The 22,851-nt window shown below is 30.4% G+C and overlaps 6 protein-coding genes across 10 annotated transcripts in view; 4 read left to right on the top strand and 2 right to left on the bottom strand.

Moving 5' to 3' along the window:
• LOC114876207 overlaps window positions 1-2,645 on the top strand; it is a 34,519-nt gene extending 31,874 nt beyond the window's left edge. For both annotated transcript variants that reach the window (XM_029187431.2, XM_029187432.2), the window contains 2 exons: window positions 901-1,691; window positions 2,138-2,645. In XM_029187431.2, coding sequence (XP_029043264.1) covers window positions 901-1,691; window positions 2,138-2,272 — 926 coding nt within the window. In that variant the 3' untranslated portion in view covers window positions 2,273-2,645. The remainder of the gene's footprint in view (window positions 1-900; window positions 1,692-2,137) is intronic.
• A 50-nt stretch (window positions 2,646-2,695) lies between these two features.
• On the bottom strand, window positions 2,696-4,042 carry LOC114876211 (dynein light chain Tctex-type). 2 transcript variants are annotated; one of them, XM_029187438.1, is made up of 4 exons: window positions 4,024-4,042; window positions 3,493-3,525; window positions 3,134-3,299; window positions 2,696-3,032 (listed from the first exon to the last, which is right to left on the bottom strand). In XM_029187438.1, exons 2-4 carry the CDS (start codon window positions 3,514-3,516, stop codon window positions 2,884-2,886), a joined length of 339 nt encoding a protein of 112 aa, XP_029043271.1. In that variant the 5' UTR covers window positions 3,517-3,525; window positions 4,024-4,042; the 3' UTR covers window positions 2,696-2,883. The 2 variants fall into 2 exon arrangements, with proteins under 2 accessions (XP_029043271.1, XP_029043270.1); XM_029187437.2 differs by lacking the exon at window positions 4,024-4,042 and adding an exon at window positions 3,719-3,898.
• A 153-nt stretch (window positions 4,043-4,195) lies between these two features.
• Window positions 4,196-5,364, top strand: LOC114876209 (distal membrane-arm assembly complex protein 2). Its single transcript, XM_029187434.2, has one exon. The coding sequence runs from the start codon at window positions 4,389-4,391 to the stop codon at window positions 5,298-5,300; it is 912 nt and encodes a 303-aa protein (XP_029043267.1). The 5' UTR covers window positions 4,196-4,388; the 3' UTR covers window positions 5,301-5,364.
• On the bottom strand, window positions 5,340-6,315 carry LOC114876210 (U11/U12 small nuclear ribonucleoprotein 25 kDa protein). The gene is made up of 3 exons (XM_029187436.1): window positions 6,223-6,315; window positions 5,749-6,140; window positions 5,340-5,655 (listed from the first exon to the last, which is right to left on the bottom strand). The coding sequence occupies exons 2-3, from the start codon at window positions 6,040-6,042 to the stop codon at window positions 5,401-5,403; spliced, it is 549 nt and encodes a 182-aa protein (XP_029043269.1). The 5' UTR covers window positions 6,043-6,140; window positions 6,223-6,315; the 3' UTR covers window positions 5,340-5,400.
• Window positions 6,316-6,338: 23 nt separating this feature from the next.
• LOC114876208 (integral membrane protein 2B) lies at window positions 6,339-9,056 on the top strand. Of its 2 annotated transcripts, XR_003789342.2 has the most exons (6): window positions 6,339-6,617; window positions 7,099-7,587; window positions 7,673-7,787; window positions 7,875-8,021; window positions 8,097-8,298; window positions 8,413-9,056. XR_003789342.2 is itself a non-coding variant. In XM_029187433.2 (5 exons), the coding sequence occupies exons 1-5, from the start codon at window positions 6,537-6,539 to the stop codon at window positions 8,213-8,215; spliced, it is 951 nt and encodes a 316-aa protein (XP_029043266.1). In that variant the 5' UTR covers window positions 6,339-6,536; the 3' UTR covers window positions 8,216-9,056. The 2 variants fall into 2 exon arrangements, 1 of the variants encoding a protein (XP_029043266.1); XM_029187433.2 differs by having other exon boundaries at window positions 8,097-9,056.
• A 2,286-nt stretch (window positions 9,057-11,342) lies between these two features.
• The window catches only part of LOC114876212 (long-chain fatty acid transport protein 4-like), a 38,241-nt gene continuing 26,732 nt past the window's right edge, over window positions 11,343-22,851 (top strand). Inside the window, exons 1-2 of one of the 2 annotated variants that reach the window (XM_029187439.2) lie at window positions 11,343-11,597; window positions 12,782-13,024. In XM_029187439.2, coding sequence (XP_029043272.1) covers window positions 12,834-13,024 — 191 coding nt within the window. In that variant the 5' untranslated portion in view covers window positions 11,343-11,597; window positions 12,782-12,833. Of the gene's footprint in view, window positions 11,598-12,150; window positions 12,647-12,781; window positions 13,025-22,851 lie in introns of those variants that run through there. The other variant, XM_029187441.2, reaches the window with a different exon arrangement.

The following is a 22,851-nucleotide window of genomic DNA, read 5'->3' as shown; positions in this document are numbered from 1 at the left end:
AAACAGATGACTGAAAAAATTATTTTTGTGTATTTTTGTAATTATTAGCTTTCAATTTGGAATTATTGCACAGTATAATGAATAGAAATAAATTTTTAAAAATTCTTACGTAAAAATTTATATAGCGTGTCTCATACAACTGGGCCAACATATATTTCTCAAATCGTATCAAACAGAGGAAAATTTTATTAGGCAAAATTATACAGTGTAAGATAGAGTATCACATTAGGTGCTACTGTATGCGTCGGTCCTAGGCGTTTTAAAGATTTCAAGGTCATTTTCACTTTTTTAAATGGGATTATATATTTTTCTACACGTCGATCGAAGCATCTTTTTATTCTTTACAAGAAAGTATTAAGGCGCTTGAGTCGGAAATTAATTGGTTCGAAAAATATTTTAGGGAGAGACAGGTAAATGATCTAGTGGTCTTTCCCTAAGAAGAAAGATATCTTCTGAACCAATTAATTTTCGATTCAAGTGCCTTATTACTTTTTTGTAGAGAATTAAAAATATTTCGATTGGTATATAATATGGTACACAATTCCATTTAAAGAGATGAAGATGACTGAAATCTTTGAAGCGCTTCCACTAGTGATGCTCCATTCGACGACATTTCATTTTTTCAAATGACATTTCTTTTTATCTTATATCATTTTAGAGACATAACTTGGCTTAGTTAAGTGGAACACTGTATACATATAAATTCGTGACTGATGCCGTCAAAGTTTTAATATTAATTGAATGTGACACAAATGTCGTACACCTATCGTCAAGATCACAGCGAACGTATTGCAAATAAAAAATTGTCATTAAATCCCCCCTCCTCTCCAAATATAGTAGTACTGTGATATTTGTATACAAATGATTATAATCATTCCTCATTTTTTATACAATAATTAGCTGCTGAAACCGAAAACAACCAAGAAATATTAACTCAGATTTCCGGAAATCCAAGCGATTCGATGGAAACTATAAGTCCTCGGAGTAAACCATTACAAGTTTTAAAAGACGCCTTGGATCGAGCTACGAAGATTGTACGCTCCGTCACACCGAACACCGATGAATCCTGTCCATCTCCTCCATTTAAGTCTTTTCAAGAGTTTGAAGACACAATGGACAATGGCCAATCCTGCAAATCTATCTTCGAAGACTTATACAATTTACGAATAAATAGAGATAACGAAAAAATTAGAATAATTGAAAGAGATACAGCAAAGGACGAATCGTTTCTGTTCAATAAAAACAATATGACCAGTAACGAAGTCCAACAAAAGTCTGGAAACGAAGTTACTATCAGTATTAATAGTCGAGAAAAATCCAATTGTTCCTATGATGCATCTTACAACAGAAGTTTTATCTGCGAATCAATTGCTGAAGTGTCGAGCGAATTTAATAACTCATGTAATGATATAAAGTCGGACAGAGAATTTAGAAATGATGAAACAAGCAATATTGAAGGAACTGTACAAACATCCACAATAGATCAAAGTAGTGTTGATGATCGGAGAGAAGTAAAGGAAAACGAGGTGAAGGATTTTAATTTGATGTTTCTAAATGATAGTTCGAAAAACAAAAATTGTAAGTCGTGTCATCACAATGCTTTACCAAGAAGACGTTCTTTACCAGCAGCATTGAACCAATTGAGATCAATGAATAACTCAGCTTTAGGGAAATTACCAATACGCAGAGGGGTAAGTACTTCATGAACAATGATATACTTTATACAGAATGCTCCATGCAACTCGGCCAAGGTATAGTTTTAAAATAATGGAAAATAGACAAAAGTTTAATTAGACGAAATCTGTGCTAAACCTCCACTTCTAGAATTGACACGTACATTATGTGATGCTCCATTTGATACCGTTTAATTTTTTCTAATATTCTTTTCTATTGTATACCATTTTAGAGCTACAGCTTTACTGGTCGTCAGTTGCATGGGACACCTTGTATATGTATAAGCAACTGCTGGTTAAAGTTGTTCTTTTTTTTTAATTTTTTTTTATCGATATTTTATGACATCATTTATCTGAACATTACATAATTTAAGAATTAATTTCGATTATATATTAATAATATATTAATAACCTATATATAATATTAAATTATTATTTGTCTTTTATATGAAACATGTTTACAGGATGTTCCTGACAGCACTGTTGAAGACCTATATATAGACGATGAATTTGGCGACAGTTTAAACGTTAATATGGTCCTATTAGACGAAGATTTAACTGTTGACGAGGATTTTTTAACCAAGATATCGGAACTATAAAATACTATGGAATAATGATTATAATTTACGTTATTTGAAATATTGCTGATAATTTATTAAATTTTATTTTCAAACATATATGCAATATTACATAATTATCAAGTTCCAATTCCAGTTGGAATAATCACTACTAAAGATCAAAAACATACACATATTTTGTGTTCATTTACAAAAAATATTCATATATTTTGCAACTTAATATACATCAATCAATACATGACTGTGTATTTTTATTTTATGTGAAATATATGATCAACTATCATTAAGTACTGTAAAAATTAAAATGCAGTAACATTCTCATGTCAAACATAAGTGTAAATAAATAATATCCTTTATATGAAACATACAATAAAATAAATTCTTTTAATATTAATTTTCAGTTAATAAACTTACTATAAATACTACAATTAACAAATACAATAATTAGTATTTCAAGCATAGTGTATTTGCAATATAAAAAATACATAATATTAGTAAAAGAAAGAAGCTATTGTGAAAAATAGATATCATATTTTCTATATCGTACTTGCTATAATTTATGCAACATGTTAAACAGAAGTTTGGTACTTTTCTTTAATATTTGTCAAAAGCTGTTAATACACTAATATCAATTAAATTGCCAAGCCAAATACGGAAACAATACAATACATTGTCTTGTTTTCCCAACGTACTGTACAACTTCCATCAGTAGCATTATCCCAAAAACATGAGCTTGCTGTATGCAATCCTGCTCCATTCTTCTGCATAATGGTACAGGTAACTAAGAAAATTTTAAACAAGCAAAATTAAGGAATTTAATTTTTTGTATATTACTGATGTGTACTAAGGCATTGATTTGTTTTTGAACATAGCAATACTCACCAATATATTTGTATGGTTTCTGAAGTTTCGTCAGATTACCCAAGCATCCTTCAACAACATTTGATGCCCATTGATTTACTTTATTATGTTGATAAGTATTTCCACCAATGGATACTTCGATTGCTTCTTTAATAATTTTGCTTACATCATCAACCACAAATTGGATCTAAAACAATAAAACATTAATTAAAATGTATAAATATTTCTTTAACTTGCATTTTTAACATAAAGATAATAAATTTACCAACTAAATAAAAGACATACTTCAGATACTTAAACAAATTTTGAAACTGTATTATTGGTACATTTAAAAAATTTTAAGTTAGTGAAAATATACCAAGAAAAAAGTGAATACTAACCTCTTCTTGCATATCTTCCATCATCTTGTCGGTCTTTTAATAAATTGCAAAATAATAAACAATTCTTATATAAACCCAAATGAATTGGTACCAACAATTAAAATATAGTTATTAAATTAATGTTTTTAATAAATATTATATTACTTTTGTCTTTAGTATGTTATTGCACACAAAAAGTTATACAGTTCACAAATGCATATTCTATTAAATTTTTATTTTCTTATACCTCGTATTAATTTAAAAACGGTAGTACAAATAAATTAAGCGATATATTTCATTTTTAGTAGGTATCTGTCGGGGAAAACCTTTGTCGATATCTTCATCGAACAAAACAAATTGATTACTGTCACCTACTTGACACCTTGACTGCTTGACACTGTCGCTAGCATCGACAATTGACATTCGTTCAAATGTTATATACATATACTTATTTTTAAACATTCAATCATATTAATACTGTGTCAGTACTTTTTCTATTCTGATTATTTTTAAATAAAATGTTCAAATTATATTTTTGTATGTTTCACTTACCTGCTTATGATTCGTAATTTTTTCAAATAAACGCGGTATAATAGATTTGTTACTAGTAACTACTATACATACATGTAAGCACACCGGCCTTCTCTCTAGTTTTACACAAGCAAGCCTAATTAGTGATGTTCAACCAATAATACACTAGGGCCGAAAATACATAAGTACTTATACATACACATACAAACATATACATATATGTATATTATAGGATACACGTGTACCTTATGTGCATGGTGATTCGTGAAATATTTTGTTTTTAAATGATGGTTTAACTAATTATATTATGATAAACAGTGAATTTAATTATTAATGAATGAAGTAGTATCACATACTACAAGAATTGTTTAATTTATGTGTAAAGTATGTTGCACTCGTACAAAATGTTGCACAATAATTTTTTAACGAAAATGTTTCAGTATTCTACGCATGTTACGGCTAAACAAATTTTTGAATGTCTTACTCATCGTAATAAAATATGTAATAATACTGCACGGTTATTTTACAACGATAAGAATAGTATCGATTACTTAGTAAAATACCTACGCAAACGACAGGATACGATTGATCTTTATGTTGAAGATGAAGAGAAAGCTAAATTCAAGAAGCAAACGAATAGTGGGCCACTAAGTATGCTGTATTTTAACCCTACTGCACCTGAGATACATAATTTTTTTACATATAATTGGATACGCTGGTGGAAACATTATAAAGTACAACTTAGAGAAAAGTTACAAAAATATAGGTATGAGAGAAATCAAGCATTAGGTCCTGATTTAGCATCGGCTAAATTTGTGATAATGAGTGGTGGCAGAGTGAAGTTTACAAATCAAAATGACTGGATCGATAACTCTAATACAATTGAAATTGCTAATTTTCCAAAAGAATATCAACCAGACTTTGTTTTAGAAGGATTAGATTTAAGAGGATATCCTTTAGAATATGAAAATTTTTATGTCATATCTCGTTTACATTACCTTAAATGGCTGATCTTAAGAGGTTGTAACACAGTTAATGATTGGAGTATAGATAAAATAGCTGGAGAATATCCAACATTAGAATATCTTGATATATCAGAATGTAAGAATGTAACAGAAAGAGGATTAGAGGCTTTATACAAAATGCCCAACTTAAAGCAATTGTTTGTGACAGACTTTTATAATTCTGCAGCATTCGAGTTAACTTGTTTAATGTTAGAAGATGTTAATCCACATCTAAAGTGTGAAATTCTAAAACCAGAAAAGGACATGTTATTAGTGCGTGGATATGAAAAATAAATGTAAATTTTAATAATATTGTAGCATGTTTTATAAAATATACACTATTATAATTTATAAAAATTAAAAATATTTATATATTTAATCTTTTGTATAGAAACTAAGTATTCTTTATGAATTTATTTTTCTCTCTGCGCTTCTTAACGTAATATAATTCTGCTTTATTTGTAACTCCATAAGCTTTGATGTTTTCATTATCATTTATCAGTTTTACATTATCAAAGCACAAATGATATTTTTTCCAAATATGTGTCCAACTTATTTTCTTCTTAACATTCTCTCTTTTCAAAGATAAATTTGTGTGACGCTTGATAGCTTTCTTGAGATTCAAAACTGTAGTGTTGTGAGGAGGCACCTGAACGTGAAGAAAGTGTTTTTAAATAATTATATAATGTAGTGTAACTTTTGTAATGAGGAAAACAAAAAAATTTATACGAAATAATGTTACCACAATCCCAAGTTTTGGTAGTTCTCCACGATTCAAATACAAAGTTATTGCTTGCCCTTGTGCAACTGCAATTTGAGCTTTAAGTTCTTCAACCGTAACATCCGACGGTAAACCAGAGAACAGCGGATCACTTTCTATTATATTATCAATTGCCTCTTTCGTTAATTTAACTAACTCATTATGATCAAGTTCTGATTGCTTATCGATTATCTCTTCGTTCTTAAGTAAATATTTATTTTTATGTTCTACATTTTCTAATTTACTATCCTTAACAGTACTCTGTGCTTGATCCATGTTATATTAATACATACCGTTATAAAGAACGTAGGAAATATAAATGGACATAGGGAAACATTAAATAATAGTAATACAGCATAAGTTTCTTATGCTTTCTGGAATATGATAAAAATGTCTTTAAAATAACGTACATATACATATATGGACTATATACAAAGTATATATATATATACATACATAAGATCATCACTGGAAAACAGTGGACTATACCGTTTGTTCAGAGTTGACGCAGGCGCACATCGTATTTATTAGTGCAATGAGGGCGCGGTTGTCACCGATCAATCTCGACTGCATTTGTATGTATGCAGTTCATCTGAAAAGTTTGTGAGCTGTAGTTTGTTTTACCTGCGTACGTATTGTGTTACTTTCAAACATTCGTTTGAAGTGCGATAATCGTTAGTTAAAATTATACATCCTAACGCACGGCTATCGTGCAGAAGGTGTACTGATACTTGAATTAAGAGCGAACTGAAGTCAAAACATCCATCAAGATGACGATTATCACAAAGGCCCTTACCGAGAAGAAGACGGACAAAAAGGAGCAAGCGTTGTTTGTTGAAGAAAATGCTGGGGTTAGCATTTCTTTCAAACAATTTTCATCAACTTTAAAAAAGAATAATTGATAAAAAAAGTTTTTTATATATTTTGAATATACTTTGCTGTTCATAAATAAACATATATGTAGTCCTCGATCAATTACGTGACCGAATTTTTATTTCTATTGAATGCTATTCTAAAGTATATAAATTCATCATCATAATTGTTATTATTATTACTCATTGGCAGTAAAAAGATAACGTGTATAAAGCATATTTTACAGTGTCATTTGATAATAGATTATTACATGTATTCAGCATTATCACAATGTCATTGTTATTGTTATGATTATTATGATATTGATTTATGAATTTTCTTGTCAGTGCAATTTTTTTCAATTCTAAAATAAATATATATTTAACAGTTTTAGTTAATAATTAACAATCTAGTGTTAATTTAAATTTTAATTGTCTCAGTTAAAATTTTCTTTCTATGAATAAATGTTTTTCTAAATAGGAAACTTCAAAGAGAGATCCAGAAGCACAACGTCAAAAGTCTGATGTAGGAGGTCATTTTTTTGTTTCACGAAGAAGCATACATCATATTCATGTTACAGCAACATTTTCACTGTTCCTTGTTGCATTGATGATTCTTATCATTGGAGTAATTGGAGGTTTATATATATATAGGCAGTATGCTCGAACACAAATGCATAGATTTAGAACAGGATGGTACAGCATTCCATACGATAATTCGAATAAAGCATCTTATGCTGAAAGTGCTGCTCAACAAAGTTTGATGGCAGATTTAGATTTGCTTTTAAGAAGTTCAATAAAAGATGAACAGCAGGAAGTAATGAGTATTGAAAAAAATTTTGATGGCAATATAAGTAGTTTCTTCAATGAACAATTTGAATTTGATTTGGAAAATGAACATTATGAGAAAATTGATGTGCCTGACTTCCGTGGTGGTCGTCAAGGCAGGTTCATACATGATTTCAACATTGTAAGTTTAATAAATTAGGAGATACTGTAAATAACATTTTATATAATAAATTACAGCTTTGAATTTATATTTCATTTTGCTGTAGAATAAAACTGGCATTATTGATGTTGACGGGCGATGCTGTTTTGTTATGCCACTAAATCGCAAAACAGTTCTACCACCACGCAACATGTATGATCTTCTTCGAAAAATATACAATGGTAAATATAATTAGGTTTATGGAAGAGATATTTTTTTTTAAATTATCTTATATTAATATAAGTATTGTATATTTATAATTGTTTCAGGTTATTATGAAGTAGACACAGAAATTGTACGTGAAACAATGAAAGTAGTAACACCACCGATTACAGATTTATCAGTGGTTGGTACATATATAGCCCGTGAATGTCAAGATTTACCAACATACATGTTAACAAAAGTCAATTCAAATGGTCAGTTATTAAAGCATTTAATAATAATCACATAATATTTTTTGCTATACTAATTTCTTTATTTTTACTTTACAGTTGTTAAACGTAGCATATCAAGTGGTGTGTTTGGACAGTTTGCAGGAAAAAATATTATAGAGTTTGATATTTTGAATTTAGTTGATGTTGAAACATATCAGAAAAGTTCGCAAAATTAAATGAAAGGAATTTATTATTATTTTAGAATATTTGCCATCAGTAGATCAATGTATAAAAATTGTATCCAGCTAAGCAAAAATAGGTAATTCCTCTGTTTAATTCCTGCAAACCTTATATTACCATCTAACTATTATTTCTTTACAACCTAATTCAACAATAATTATTTATTTTTAAATATACCTAAATTCACTTTCAGAATGTTAAGTCTTCCCATCATGTCCTATCTTAGCTCTGAATCAGTAAATCTATAATAAAAATAAAATATATTAATTACTGTTTAACATTTTAAGAAAGTTAATTCAACAGCAAGCTGACTATATATAGCTTATGTGATTTAAGAATTACTGCATTTTTACGAAATATTCAGAGTATTAATATATACAGATTAAGTTTCAGTGAAATGCTGATGGTGCTTATTTTTAAGGTAGAATTGTATGTTCTTTTCCATTTATTTATCTTTTATGCTTAAATTGTTTGACAGTACAGTTCTAGTAAAACAATAGAAATAATTCGTGTTGAAATCATTGTACATCTATTACATATAGCTATGTGATGGAATAATTAATCATTGTACAAAGTAACAATTACGTTGTGTTCAATCATGCAATAATTTTACAATCATGGATCTAAACATTTTTACTGAAAAAATATTTTATAAATATGTTTGAAATTAATGATCATTTCAGATTGAACTAAAGTATGTTACCATGTCTTATCATATCTCTTTTTCATTAGATAATAATCAATGTGGTATAGTAACACATGTGATCTGTTAAAACTTAACATTAAAATATGTATTAAAAGTGGTGAAACATAGATAATAAAGATTCTGTGACCAGATTGATAGTGTGAGTGTACTGAACTTCCTTTTCCTCTCCCATACATATATGCTACTAAATTTATACTAAATATTCCTCAAAGAAAAATTTGAAATACCTCAGGAATTTATAGTTTTTTTGATATTGCATCTTAATACTTTTTTACATAGAATGTTCAGAATACACAAAAATACACAATTTCAATTGAAAAAATTCTATTGGGATTGTGTACTTCTTCTGACGTCAGTCAAAGCGTTTTTTTTATTCTCTATGAAAAAGTACCAAGGTACTTGCATGGGAAACTGATTAATTCAAAAGATATTTTAAGGAGAGACAGGAAGAGACTACAGGTCTTTCCCTAAGATACATTTTGAACTGATGAATTTTCGATCCAAGTATCTTAATACTTTTTTGTATGTAATAGAGAATATGCTTAAAAAATATGTTTAAAAAAGTAAGAATAACCTTGAAATCTTTGAAACACCTTTACTTCCGTAACCAACATACGCATCATGCGATGCTTCATCCGACACCATTTAATTTTTCTTCATGACATTTTGTTCTATCTTATATCCATTTTAGAGCTATAGCTTGATCTACTTGCATGAAATACCCTGTATTTTACTTCTACGCTTTTAGTACCGAACACGTTACTTCTATGCACAATGATGTTTCACCGGATCTGACGCAGAGCGCGTCAAATTTATAAGTCAATAGCTTTGAAGAATCACCAGTTTAACAACTTCAACTAGTTTTAATCTATTAAGCAGGATTCTCTTCATTTCTAAATTTTTTCTTATTTTCTTTTTCTCTTTTCGTTAGTTATCCATCATCTTCTACCATTATTTACGCACGACATCCTCTCGACGATCCTCTTGCAAAAAAAAGATAGATGAAGAATCCGACCATCTTTCACGGTTCGACTGCCATTTCTTTGTGCGCTGTCTGATACAAATCTATGGTAAGTGTATAATACAAAGTAGAGTATTAGTTAATTACATGTTTCATAATTAGATTCCGTAACACAAAATTTGTTACTTTGCTTTTCAATATATATTTATGCTAATTTTAATATTCTGTGTCATAGATGTGTGCAGATCGAGTATAATATACAGGAAGCAAGATAAGAACATGGTAGGAGGATGCAATGTTAAAGTGAAACCGTAGGAAATACGCGATTCTGCCTAATCTTTATATCATATTACTTGCGTTTTATATAAATTGTAAGATAAATTAAGTTATTGGATGTACAAGAAGAGAAAAAAAACAAATACGTAGTTATTCAAAAATCTTATTGGACCCTTATTTCAAAAATTCAATTAACAAAGTTTTATAAAAACCAAATATTTCAGGCAATGTTATAATTTTAATTCAAGTTCTTTAACCTTTCGTTGTAGGATTAGTTTAAAAGTACCTTTTTACAATTGTTTACTTATACAAGGCTTATTTGTTGTATACAGGATGTTACATGTAACTGGTTCAAGTTATAGCTCTAAAATCGTAGAAGATAGAGAAAAATGTCATTAGAAAAAATCATTACGATGCATGTGTCGGTCCCGGAATAAGTGTTCCAAAGACTTCAAGATCAATTTCTTGTTATCTCACATCTTATTACTCGCTATAAAAAAGTATTAAGATACTTGGGTCAAAAATTGATTAGTTTAAAAGATATTTAGGGGATGAGTGGGAGAGCACAATGGTTTCTCCGTAAGATATCTTTCAAAGTAATTAATTTTCGACCCAAATATCATAATACTTTTTTGCAAAAAATAAAAACCGTTTTGATTAACACCCGACAAAGTACACAGTTTTAATAAAATCTTTCAAAAAATATTAAAAAGACATTTCATACGAAAAAATCCTAGACTTCAATAAGTATTTGTACTCAGATCATTTTTACCATTTTAAATACTTCACATACTCCTAACTGTGTATTAAACCCTCACTTTTTTTCTTATTTTTTAGAAATTCTTTCCGACTGTGCAACGTAATTCTTAATCACAGTACTTAAACGTAGAGAGCGCAACAAAACGAGGTTTTGCAAGAGGTCGGTATTTCAGATCGTACGGTAGAAACTCCTATAAAAGTTGGCTGGTCTATTCTATAGATTATAGCAGATCCGTAGTAAAATAAAATAAAATAAAATAAAATGAAATGAAATAAAATAAAATAAAATAAAATAAAATAAAATACAAGATTCCGCAGTAGCTGAGCATGCTTAGTGACTGGCTCGGCAGTGTAACAGCTGGAGGAAAAAGCGGTTGGTAGGAGAGGGTCCCGTTAAAATAAAACTTCGATTTTCTACTACTCCGAACACACTATCGTACGCGAATAATTCTGCCGTGGTGGCGCAATTGTAAAGCGACGAGGAAGGAACCGCGGTGCCGTGCTTCTGTTCAGTTGGTCGCTTCGCCGGCTGCTTATGCTGTCGGTGTTACCGTGGACAGTTAATGATTCCCGTTTCGAACTCGTGGAATATTGATTGCATTCTGTTACGAACAATTTTTAGTCAACGAAGGATCGTCTAACGTGGGTGTTGCGCGACTCTCCATTAACGAGCAAGGTACCGATCGTTTTGCTCCACGTGCAATTTGAAAAAAAGTAAAAGAAACGTGTTTTCTCTTGAATAGCGTAAAGGAATTTCTTTGCAGTAGAGTCTCGTGTATGTTCCTCTGTCAAACAATCGTGATATCCATGAAGAGACATAAAGTATTAAATAAGATTCAAAATATCAATTTTGTTATAAATAAATCAGTTTAGAAATTGATTGGCTAAATAAATAAGAAAATGATATTGATCGTTGCGCCTGTAGTAACGCTATATGTAACGCAGATGCTTGGCTCGTGCCAGGTGCAACTCCGAAATGCATCAAAATTGATCCTAGCGTTTCTATTTAATTTTCCAAATCTACAAGCACTGATAGGCTGCTCGTATCCTCGCTAAACCACCAATCAGTTAATATTCGCATCTGGTGTAATTTCGAACAAATGATATTTCAGAGACTGCAGCAGAAAATGCATTATGCAGTTTTTGAAAGGTGGTGTATATTGACCGTGATACATTGTATAGGTATAAATACGATCGTTGTTGTGGCAGTTCATGTTATCCCTATACGAGACAAGATAGTGATCGTAACACGTGCGATTCTAAAACAAAGAGGCTGTTGGCTCTCTTGGACAGAGTAGTCTTCCGTAACTTCTTGACAAAGAGACTGATTCGTAACAAAGAGACTGTGTGATACAATTCTCAAATGCTAAACTCGTCCGTCCATAGTAGTGGCGTCCTGTTTGCTTCGGGAACGTAACCGAGATTGACCTTGTAGTTTCGTGCAGATTTTTAAAGCGTACGGAATATTAATTTGACAAAGAAGAAGCAAAGGAGCGACGAACCAAGCCCGTTTTAGCTTTCATACGCAAACGGATAGATGTCAGTCGCTCGGCTATCCCTAAAATGCAAAGTATTGATCGTGGTAACTTGTACGGCTCAGAAATAATGTTACTACCGATACCGTGGCTACCTTACGTAATTTCGAAACATAAAGAGTGCTCGTCTTAAGTTCGAAGCGAAAAGAGGGTTCTCTAAGAGTCGCGTTCGTGAACGATCGTATCTTGTGTAGGTTGACATTCCTAAAGAAATTTTCAATAGAAACGAAAGGATCATTGTCCTAATTATCTATTCTCTGACAAGAGAGAGATTCTCACGATCAGACATATATATACCTATATATATTTGTACTAACTTTCACAGTTTCAAAATACAAGTAGCAGAATTCGGTGGATAGAGTGGGTGACATTGGAACATGGACATCAGACTTTTACTGTTAATCCTGGCGATCATCGGTGCAATGTTTGGTGCGGTCGCAACCAGATTCGGGTTTCCCGGATTTAACAAGATCGCACAGATCGTGCTTGCTGTGGCGTTGCTACCCGTGCTATACAGATTCCATCGGAAGCTGTACGTCATCTGCAAGGTTCTGCCTCGTGATATGAAGTAAGTCACAAATCATTTCTCGTTTACATTAGACGCGAATTGATAGGGATGGCATATACGTTTCGATAATCGTTTTCAATGATCCGTTTTAACCCTACTGTCCCTCTTTTGGATCTATATTACATTTTCATAAATACTGTTTTCTTTTTTTTAATATTTTATGTTTGCTTTTATCACTATTTTATATTTCTTAAAATAAAATTGTATCATAATTTGCGAAAAGGTAACTCTCAAATCTGTATTAAAAAAAAGATACGTTTGAGGATTTCTTTTTAAAACAGACAAAATTCACACCAAAGGAGTTATAGATTGATGTTATCGATTTATTGATTGAAAATCAATTACTAAATATTTCATTATGTAATTGAAATATTAATATTTAATATAGGCTGCAATAAAAGAGAGCTTAATATTATACTCTGTTTGATTTTGAAATATTGATATTTCATTCTAACGATTAGTTTGTCTACGCGCAATAGGTTACTTGTTCATCCATCGAAAAGCGAGAATTACGGTTTTCGATGGATCGATGGTTATACCCGGGAAAGAAGAATTACCGTTTTGTTTGAGCAAAGAAAAGAACGAAGAAAACTATGTCTTAAAAGCGTTAGGATATTTCTTAAAATTCTTTTTATTATTTTTACATCAATTTGCAGGTTGTTATAATTTATACCTCGTCTAATAAATATGTATAACTTTTTATATTAAATTGATTATTGGTTATCTCTAATATTGTTTCTAATAGCATGACTTTACTTAATACATATTTTTGTCTGTAATATTTAGATTGTTTAATTTCTCTTTACATGTCACTTGTTTGTCACTTTTATTTACAGTAAATTAATAAATACAATTATATCTTAGGTCTTGATTTCTTCTTTTAAGTGCTTTCAAGTTTCAATTAAATTAAATACGTGAAGAAAGAAGTCCTTGAATAGTTTTATTGGAAAATAAATTGCTTAATACTTAAAACTATTTCAAATACTTAAATTCCAGTAAGACATATAACTAAGAGATCATCACGAAAAATTTGATAAAAGTTCACTTATTCTCAGCATTATTAATTTTATGTTGTTAAATTTTGACAATTTCACATTGCACTCTGTATTAAAAATAATTTTGAAAATAATCACCTTCAGTTTAAGACAAGAAAATAACGAAATGATCATTCTAACTATAATCAGGAAAACCACAATATCTTGGAAGTTATAATAAATTTCTACTAGCAGTGGAAAACAGCGGTCAAAGCAAAGGGAAAGAGTGAAAACATAGAGGGTAAAGGGAGAAAAGGTCGCTATTTATGTTTTCGAAATACGAGAAAATAGCTTTAAGCCTAAGAACCGTATTTTGCCCGTTGTACGACGCAAATTGCCTTATACACGTCAAGTTACAGTAGTAGGTAAAACACCGACGACGAACCAATTAAGGTAACCCTCCCCTAGGTGCAAAGTGTTGGAACGTTGAAAAGCTGGATCTAAATTTATCCATCTATTCTGCAATGTTATAGCTCATTTTCTTTGCAACAACTGCAAATAAGCGTACAGTCAGATTTTAATGCATGTATTTCTTTTACCCTAACGGTTTTCTGCTTTGGCCAACGAGCATAGCTTTGCGAGGGTCAATGACCGACCATCATTCAAGAAAGAAACAGTTCACTGCATGGATGGATGGGTGGTAGTAGATGAATATTGTCGTTATAGATAACAAGAAAATTCATTTAAAATATCAATTAAAAAATACGAATGCGTGGGCACATTCAGTTTCGCTTTTAATCAGTCTCACGAGTGCAGGCAAGATATAAGAGTGATAAAACAAACGACGTGTGAAAGTTAAAGCAATCGGGTTAAACGAATGGTGGAACACACTTCCTGCGTTCAACGATGAACCGTTTCTGCGCTTTCCTTGCCGAAAGCGGAAAAACTACAGATATGCAAAATTTGCATAAAATTAGAAATATACATTTAAAGAATTAAAAAGAATTATTAAAAGCTACTTTGTACTTTAATACGTTGACTATTATGTGGCCAGCAGCCTAAAGGCGATCGGAATCTTAATATAACCTAACCTAACCTAACATATAAATAACAAAAAAAATTATATTCTGTCAACATTGGTATTGATCATTGTGCACTACAAGATTGTCTGCCATCCGTACTAATGTTGGCGGTTTTAAAAATTTTATTTTTTCTGTTATTTATTCGTCTAGATTAGGTTAGGTCAGAATTCGCTGTAGATCACCCTGTATATCTTAGAGGAAAAGAGTTGCTTAAAATATCGTATTTTACAACATATTTAAAAAACATCGAAATCGAAGGGGGAGTAGCTTTTCTACAAGTTCACCGTCATTTATACTAGTGGAACGTCCCGTGCTATGCACGGGGAATTAATCAGTTAAAATATAAATCAGTTAAAATATAAATTTGACTTTGCCCACCATCCACCCGAAGCTCCAATTCCATGATATTAAACCAAATGAAACTTTTAATTAAAAACTTCGTTGTAAACTACATTGTGTTGTAAAAATTCATCAATTTGATTTGTGGGAAAATTTGTTGCGCCGGATCCGCGATTATCTCATGAAAACCTTGACCCCCTCCGCAGTCCTAAACCGTAAGAGATAGACATGCGCAGTAAATTTTTACAGAAAAAGTAATCAAATAAAAAGCAACTGCAGCACTTTCAATGATGACGTAATTAGTTTTTATGTATCCCTTAAAAAGTGTCCCTCACTTTCAAAAATGCATCAATTTGATTTGTTAGACAATTTGTTGCGCAGGATCCGCTATTATCTTATGGAAACGTTGACCCTTGCACAGCTCTAAATCGTAAGAGATAGACATGCGCAGTAAATTTTTACAAAGAAAGTAATCAAAGAAAAAGTAGTCGAAGCACCCACAATGATGACGTAATTAGTTTTTATGTATCCCTTAAAAAGTGTCCCTTAATAAGGGTTTTACTATACTATCATTGTAAGAGTACACACATAATATTTTTCTGCCTTGTTTTCGAGCATGCGTACAACGTCTCAGCGTCACTCACGGACATGTTTCTGCGTTATAATATGATTTTGAGTGGTGCTTAAATTCTCAACATTAAAAATATTTGTATTAAGTAAGTACCTACTTGAAATGATGGGTATTAGACAACATTTGTTAACCCTTGGATGGCGGACCATGGGGAAAGCTACAATTTCAATTTAATTATGTATTTTATATTATTTCCAATTTCTAAATTTTACACTGTTTCTTTAAAAATTACTCTTCCAATATACATATAAATCTCTTTCATTTGAAAATCATACATTTGACTTTAGATTAGTATCCTTGTATGTTTTGTAAGTTTGGGTTTTGATTAATCCAGCCTCCGCTGTTCAACGGTTAAACGTAAAGTCACTTTAAAATTATAGTTTTAAAACACTAGAAGTTAAAAAAAAATGTATTGAGCAAAACTAAAAGACAAACATTTGAATGAAAGACCCTGTGTATCGCAAAAAGCTAAAAATTTTAAGAAAATAGTGTTTTACGTCGAAGGTTTCTATTTACGAAGAATCATTTATCATCTATAAATATCCCGTTAAAATAAAACAACAAGCTTTGAATAATTAATAAAAACGCGACTTGAAATATTGATATAAACGTATAAATCAAATGATTCGAAACAGATTTCGTATTTTATTGTGATATATATTATTTTGGTATTCTTATTTAGCAGCAAATAATATTATTTACATAAGGTTATTTGCTATAATATTTTTTTGGAGTGTGAGGGGTTAAATATGGTTCATTATCAATATAGATTAAAAAATGTTTACCGATGTGATCCAAATTTGGAAAGCTTACCCTTTAATAGCTCGAACTCAGTGTATCAACCTGTTTTATATTTACCGTGCCCATTTCCTTTGACAGAAATAAGTCTGTATCTCTGTTAGATGTCTCATACAAGCTATAAACTGATCGAAATACGTAGTGCAATGCAATGATGATAATAGAGGTCAATCGTTTCATAACTCAGAAAGTACTAGTCTATTGCAATGAATGAATGAAATTATGTATATTCAATTTTTTTTTGCGATAATCACTTACAAAGTAGTTATGAATATTCCAATAATCGAATACTAAAGACTGTAAATAACACTAATAGCAATGATAATAAGTGGTCAAAGTATAAATTTCATTTTCCTACAACACATAGATAAATACATATTTCGGTATGAGATTTTAGTATTCAGGATGTTTTGTGAATATATGCAGTAAAACATAATTTCTTTTAATTTTATATCTGTTCTGAAAAAGTAAATATTTTGATATCCGAAATGTTTAAATGAAGTCAGGTACCTAGATGTCTAAAATAATATTAATTTCATGTAATAATACGAAATAGAAAGAATAGAAAATTAAATATTTCTGTAATTAATAATTGTTGATATATAATATTTATTTAATTATATTATATTTAAATTAAATAAATACTTAAAACTAGTATCTATTAATTTAAATAGATAAATACTAATATTTAATCTAAATATTAGGTGTACAAATTAATTTGGTGCCCTTTAGCATTAAGCCTTCTTAATTGCTATTTTAAATTTAAATATTTTTTCGCGCTTTTGTGTATTTGAAAAGCGTTAGATGCCTGTACATGAAATAGATATTTAAAATACCAGTAATAATGTTACTTAGAATTTACTTACTTGCGCTTATCTTAATTATTTGATTAAATTAGCTCGTTTACTGTTGCTATCAAAACGTTTTAACCGAGCACATTAGTGGCTGCCTGCATTGAAATGCATAAAGAAGCTATATCGCACATGACCTTTGTGTTTGTTACATGGAGACTTATGTAATTGTCTTCGCGATTGACTATTGAGAGGCAAAGGGTCAACAAAACGTATTTTTCCATCGATGAATCTTGCCTGTCCATGGCACCATTAATACTTGTTGGATACCGTCATAGACTAAGCAAATATTTTTACTCTTCTCGTTTTGGTTAAGATAAATAAATCCTAAATTCTGTCTCTAGCCACACTGTCTTCTACATATACACTCGTATGTATAAAATTACGCGTACGACCCTTGAATTCTTTACTCACCATCTCTGAATCATACGCTTGACCCTTCGAACCTCATCGTCAGTAATATCCAAGAACTCCTATTGGACCTAATCCTCATTCTCACCACTTTCAAAATCAGACTTCCGACCTTTTAAAAACAGTAGCAGAACACTTTTCCTTCAGAATAAGAATACGAATCAGAGCCAGAAGTAGAGTTGTGTAATCATGTAAAGAATCGCTGGCAGTAGGAAATTACTTTAAGTGTCTAATGTAAGAATTCTGTGTATTAAGTTTAATAAAATATTTATTAAACATCGGAATCTAACATATTGTATTGATGGTATTTTTCAATACGATTCCATAAACGGTATAATAAGCACATTACTATTGCTTTGAAGTACACTAGCGTGAAAATGATATGACACTAAAAAAATTTCTGTTCATTTATTTATTTGTTTGTTTGTAGACTGTATTTGTAGATATAAACTCCATATACAAAATAGAAAAATAGAAGCTGTACCTATGTATGTACGTAATAAAGTATAAATCTTTGGCTTGGTGCAAGGAGTTTATATTCAAATAATTTCTGCTGTTGTAATACAACAAGAAAGAATTAATGCTCATGCTATTTGTGTTTTTTACAAAACGACATAAATTTATTAAACACGTTTATTTTATGAAAAATTTTGATATTGGCATTTACAAGTTAGGCTCCCTTAAGGGAAATGGTGATGAACGAGAAGCAGGAATTTCAAAATCTTAATCTTGACGATATTAATCTCAATAGTTACTTAACAAAAACTAATGTAATTTTTCATTATTAACACTAGAACTACCGACGTTTGGTGCACACTTATTTTTAAATTGAAAATAATGTATATTGCTATATAGATAAAGGATGAAATATAATTTAATATATACATTCATTCTTTAGCTTGATAACAGTCAACGTACATTTCAACAAAAATACCTCGATAAAATTTATAATTTAAAATAGAAAACTGGAAACAAGTCATTTTGACCCCTTTGGTAGTTCTAGTGTTAAATATTATAAAATTTCGTATATGACTAAGATATATGAATAATTAATAAATATCAATTCAAATTTTCCCTGTAAACGTTTACATGCAAATAATAGGGCCAGAGTCTTATACATGCATACAATCTTATATGGGACCCCTTTTCTACAGTGTTAGTTTTCCCGGCACGGCGATACTAGTATTAAGGTATTCCATTTTTCCTGGGGAAGTCTGATTTAATCGTGAATGCACAAAACATATTTTCATTGATGGTACTGGAATTCTTGACAATTAATTTCGGTGGTACGCATTTATGGAAAGGTTGAGAATCGCTGAAATGTATTTAACTCTTTACTTCAAAGATTTAACTCTGACAGATACAAGTTGGACCTTCAGTTTTATGTACTTATTGAAGTGCTTCTTACATTAAAAAGTAGCAAACACTTTAAACATTAACATTTGAAATCGTTCCATGTTTTGAAAAATAACAAAATATGTCTAAGCAAAGTTTAAACTTTGATCTAAGCATAAATTATTATTGAGGAAACGATCCTGAGTGTCTAAAATGAAAGCGATGACATGAAAAGAGCGGATCATTAACAACAGAGCATTTCATTGGCGCACATTGTAAATACCTCTTTGAACACGAGCTCTTTGTATTTGCTACGAATAATATCGTGTTTACTGTGTCTTATCGCTTTGTGTTTGCAACAGTGACGCCAGACGGGAAACCAGAAAAAATCTGTAAAAGCCTGAGAGGTTTCTTTGTCCATTAAAGATCAAATACTTTTCTTTTTTATATTTGTACAAAATTAATTTAAATTTTATTCAATAACTTTAACTTTCAAAAAAAAAGCACCTATTTATGCATTTGCTGAGATATACGTTGAATATTGTTGAGATAAAGGATAATTATGTATGATAATTTTTAAAATTTATTTTCATTTTAAAAATAGATAACATTCATTATTAATTGCTGTGGTGTTAACACTCTATCAATTATAACATTTTTATTTAATTTTACTAATAAGAAGAGACTCTGATGAACTCAGTAATTTAAAAAAAAATATATATAAAATTTTGTCAATATCTGAATTAATTAGGAGGATCTCCTAATTAAAATGCAATAATTTTTGCTTACATTTTCATCTTCTAAGAATGTAAAATATTCCCTTACTATACATACCATCTTATAACAAAATTTCATTTATTTTCTTAAATAATGTTTTTTAATGATTTTGGTAAGAAAAAAGGAACGAAGAATGGTTGAAACTTTAAGTTTTCCATCTCTTTACACTGAAAATAAGAATTGGCAGTGAAAGTAAATTACGTTATCAGAAGAATACATACATATCTTCGGTACGTTTACAAAGTTTGCAATTACTGAGTTTGAGATCTTTCTTATGTTAGTTATTCAAGGACGGTCAGTTTCGTCGAATATAAAAACGTTATGTTCACTGCTTTTAATGAAAAGCTAATGTAGGTAATGGATTTTCTTTTATGGAGGCCTTTTATAAAATGTTTTCAATATGCGTTCTTAATTATCATGTGCTTCTCTCATTATTTGTTAATCAAGTTGGAATTAGATGACGAAAAAATAATTCAGAATCATTATTACTTATTCAAGGAAACAAATCGCCTTTTGTTTGAACTAAAGATGCCTCTATTTATTGAAGTTAATAAAGTAAATTTTTTTGGTACAATAGTAATAGTATTGGCGTAGAAAGGAAATCGATAAAATTTAAATATTCACCACCACCTATTTAACATTATTAATATTATATTAATATACGTTAGTTAGCTCCGGTTTAAAGGGATGTCTAGGGGAGCTGTAGCCCGGGTCCCACTTTGCAGGAGGCTCCATTATGTCTTCCATTTACCATGGCAAAAAATATTTCCTTTTCTTTACGTTTACATGTTATTTTATTTTGTTTAAAATAAACTTCAATTTTTGAACCAAAGAGACCCTCGAAGGTTCGATAGCCTTGGGGCCTCAGAAATCTTAATCCGCTGCTGACTTTAGTAATCAATATTAATATTATCCCTTTGCACTCGAAGTTTTTTTTCATTCATATTACCAGCAACTCGAAGCAATTTTAGTGAAAAGATCATATTTACATATAAGTTAATGATATACGCATTAAAAGAAAAGTCATTTTCGACCGTTATTTATCACCAAAAGCGAAATATCCTATAAATAGTTTTTACGATTTGTTTTTGTCCTTATGTTAAAAACTGAAAATTATTTGCATTGTCTCCGTAGCGGAGTCCTCGAGTTTGAAGACAAATTTTAAATGGCTCCGCTCCGGAGCCCTCGAGTGCAAAGGGTTAATATTAACACATTGAACATAGGGGGTGGGGTCACCATCGATCATACATTTAATATTCTCCAATAACTAAAAGCAAAAAATAATTAAAGATAATTATAATCAACAATATTATTATATAAATTTTGTAAGACAGTATGTAGAAAATTAAACTGGAAAATTAAACAAAGGCATTTTAAATAATTACAGTAATTATATAATTCCGTTCATTTTCATGTTAAGATATTTAACGTGTTAAGAGAAGATTCATTATTTTACAAATTGTATAGAGTGCAATGAACGAATAAATATTCCATTAATCTAAAATTGTAAATCAATATCGCATTAATGCAAAATTGAAGTTAATGATTGATTTATTCAAAGAAATTAATATTTATTGCTACAACGGGATAAGCAATTATAATAACATGGAATTTATGCAAAAGAAAAAGCAGAAAAAATAGAAATTCCGCATTGCGCAATGGAAGCTCATCGATTGACTAAGACATTCTTACATCGTTCAAGGAAATCCAGAAACTGTTTGGAGAAAAATGATAGACCCATAGTTGAAACAAAAATTACAGTAATCGAAGAAAATTTTAATTATTCCCTAATTAGCGCAACGTATTTCCTGTCGTTTATAAAACTTCCTTCCAAAGTTCATTCTAATATCACCGAGCATACTACTTACATACCTCGTTTATCATAGATAAACAAGTCATTCAAAGTTTCACAGCTTCTTCTTTTAATTGTTTTATTTCCACGTAAGGACTCTTGAAACTCCTTTAATATGGTAAACTTTGATATAAAATATAAAATTGACTATAAGATATAATTATGAATAAAATTGCGTGCGTATTTGAAGCTTATTAAATTCAATAATATTTTCTTCCCATAGGGTTAACTATGTTAATTTTGATAATGTACACTCGCGATCAAATGGGGCTTCTCCAACAAAAATAACCATGTCCCTGGTTCCCAGCCTTCTCATAGGCATCCCCAGGGAAAATGTCTATGTAAAGAAGGAGCCCTACATACATACATACATATATGTATAGGTCCGTGACGGCCCACCACTTGCATATATGTAAACGTTTACGCGAAATTTGAATTAATACCTACATTCTTATTCGTATTTTTAACCGACTTCGAAAAAGGAGGAGGTTACTCAAATCGATCAGTATATTGTACATGTATATCTTTTTTTCTGTGCTTGTTCACCGATTACTCCGAGATGGATGGACCAATCGGAACGAAACCTTTTGCATCTTGTAGATTGTAGAGTATGTCTCTCGATTGGTCCCGTTAAAAAACATTTTTCATTTTTTCATTGCTAAGGATTATTATTGCAAAACACAGGAAATTTCTAATCTCAACATAGGATGATTTCAATGACCCTTTAATATGTTGCCGGGGGCATGATTCTGAACAACTTTTTCATTATGCATAATT

The sequence above is a fragment of the Osmia bicornis genome, chromosome 2 (genome assembly GCF_907164935.1).
Source record: "Osmia bicornis bicornis chromosome 2, iOsmBic2.1, whole genome shotgun sequence".
NCBI classification, from domain to species: Eukaryota; Metazoa; Arthropoda; class Insecta; order Hymenoptera; family Megachilidae; genus Osmia; species Osmia bicornis.
This window is presented reverse-complemented; position numbering and strand designations above follow the sequence as displayed.

What these genes read in the sequence shown, in the direction of transcription:
- LOC114876211 (XM_029187438.1), bottom strand. Translation starts at nt 3,516, where the DNA reads ATGATGGAAGATATGCAAGAAGAG. An exon ending in TGGAAGATATGCAAGAAGAG is followed by an intron (nt 3,300 to 3,492) that starts GTTAGTATTCAC and finishes TTATTGTTTTAG; the next exon opens with ATCCAATTTGTGGTTGATGA. An exon ending in GAAACCATACAAATATATTG is followed by an intron (nt 3,033 to 3,133) that starts GTGAGTATTGCT and finishes AAATTTTCTTAG; the next exon opens with TTACCTGTACCATTATGCAG.
- LOC114876209 (XM_029187434.2), top strand. Translation starts at nt 4,389, where the DNA reads ATGTTGCACTCGTACAAAATGTTGCACAATAATTTTTTAACGAAAATG.
- LOC114876210 (XM_029187436.1), bottom strand. Translation starts at nt 6,042, where the DNA reads ATGGATCAAGCACAGAGTACTGTTAAGGATAGTAAATTAGAAAATGTA. An exon ending in TACCAAAACTTGGGATTGTG is followed by an intron (nt 5,656 to 5,748) that starts GTAACATTATTT and finishes CTTCACGTTCAG; the next exon opens with GTGCCTCCTCACAACACTAC.
- LOC114876208 (XM_029187433.2), top strand. Translation starts at nt 6,537, where the DNA reads ATGACGATTATCACAAAGGCCCTTACCGAGAAGAAGACGGACAAAAAG. An exon ending in TCATACATGATTTCAACATT is followed by an intron (nt 7,588 to 7,672) that starts GTAAGTTTAATA and finishes ATTTTGCTGTAG; the next exon opens with AATAAAACTGGCATTATTGA. An exon ending in AACAAAAGTCAATTCAAATG is followed by an intron (nt 8,022 to 8,096) that starts GTCAGTTATTAA and finishes TTTACTTTACAG; the next exon opens with TTGTTAAACGTAGCATATCA.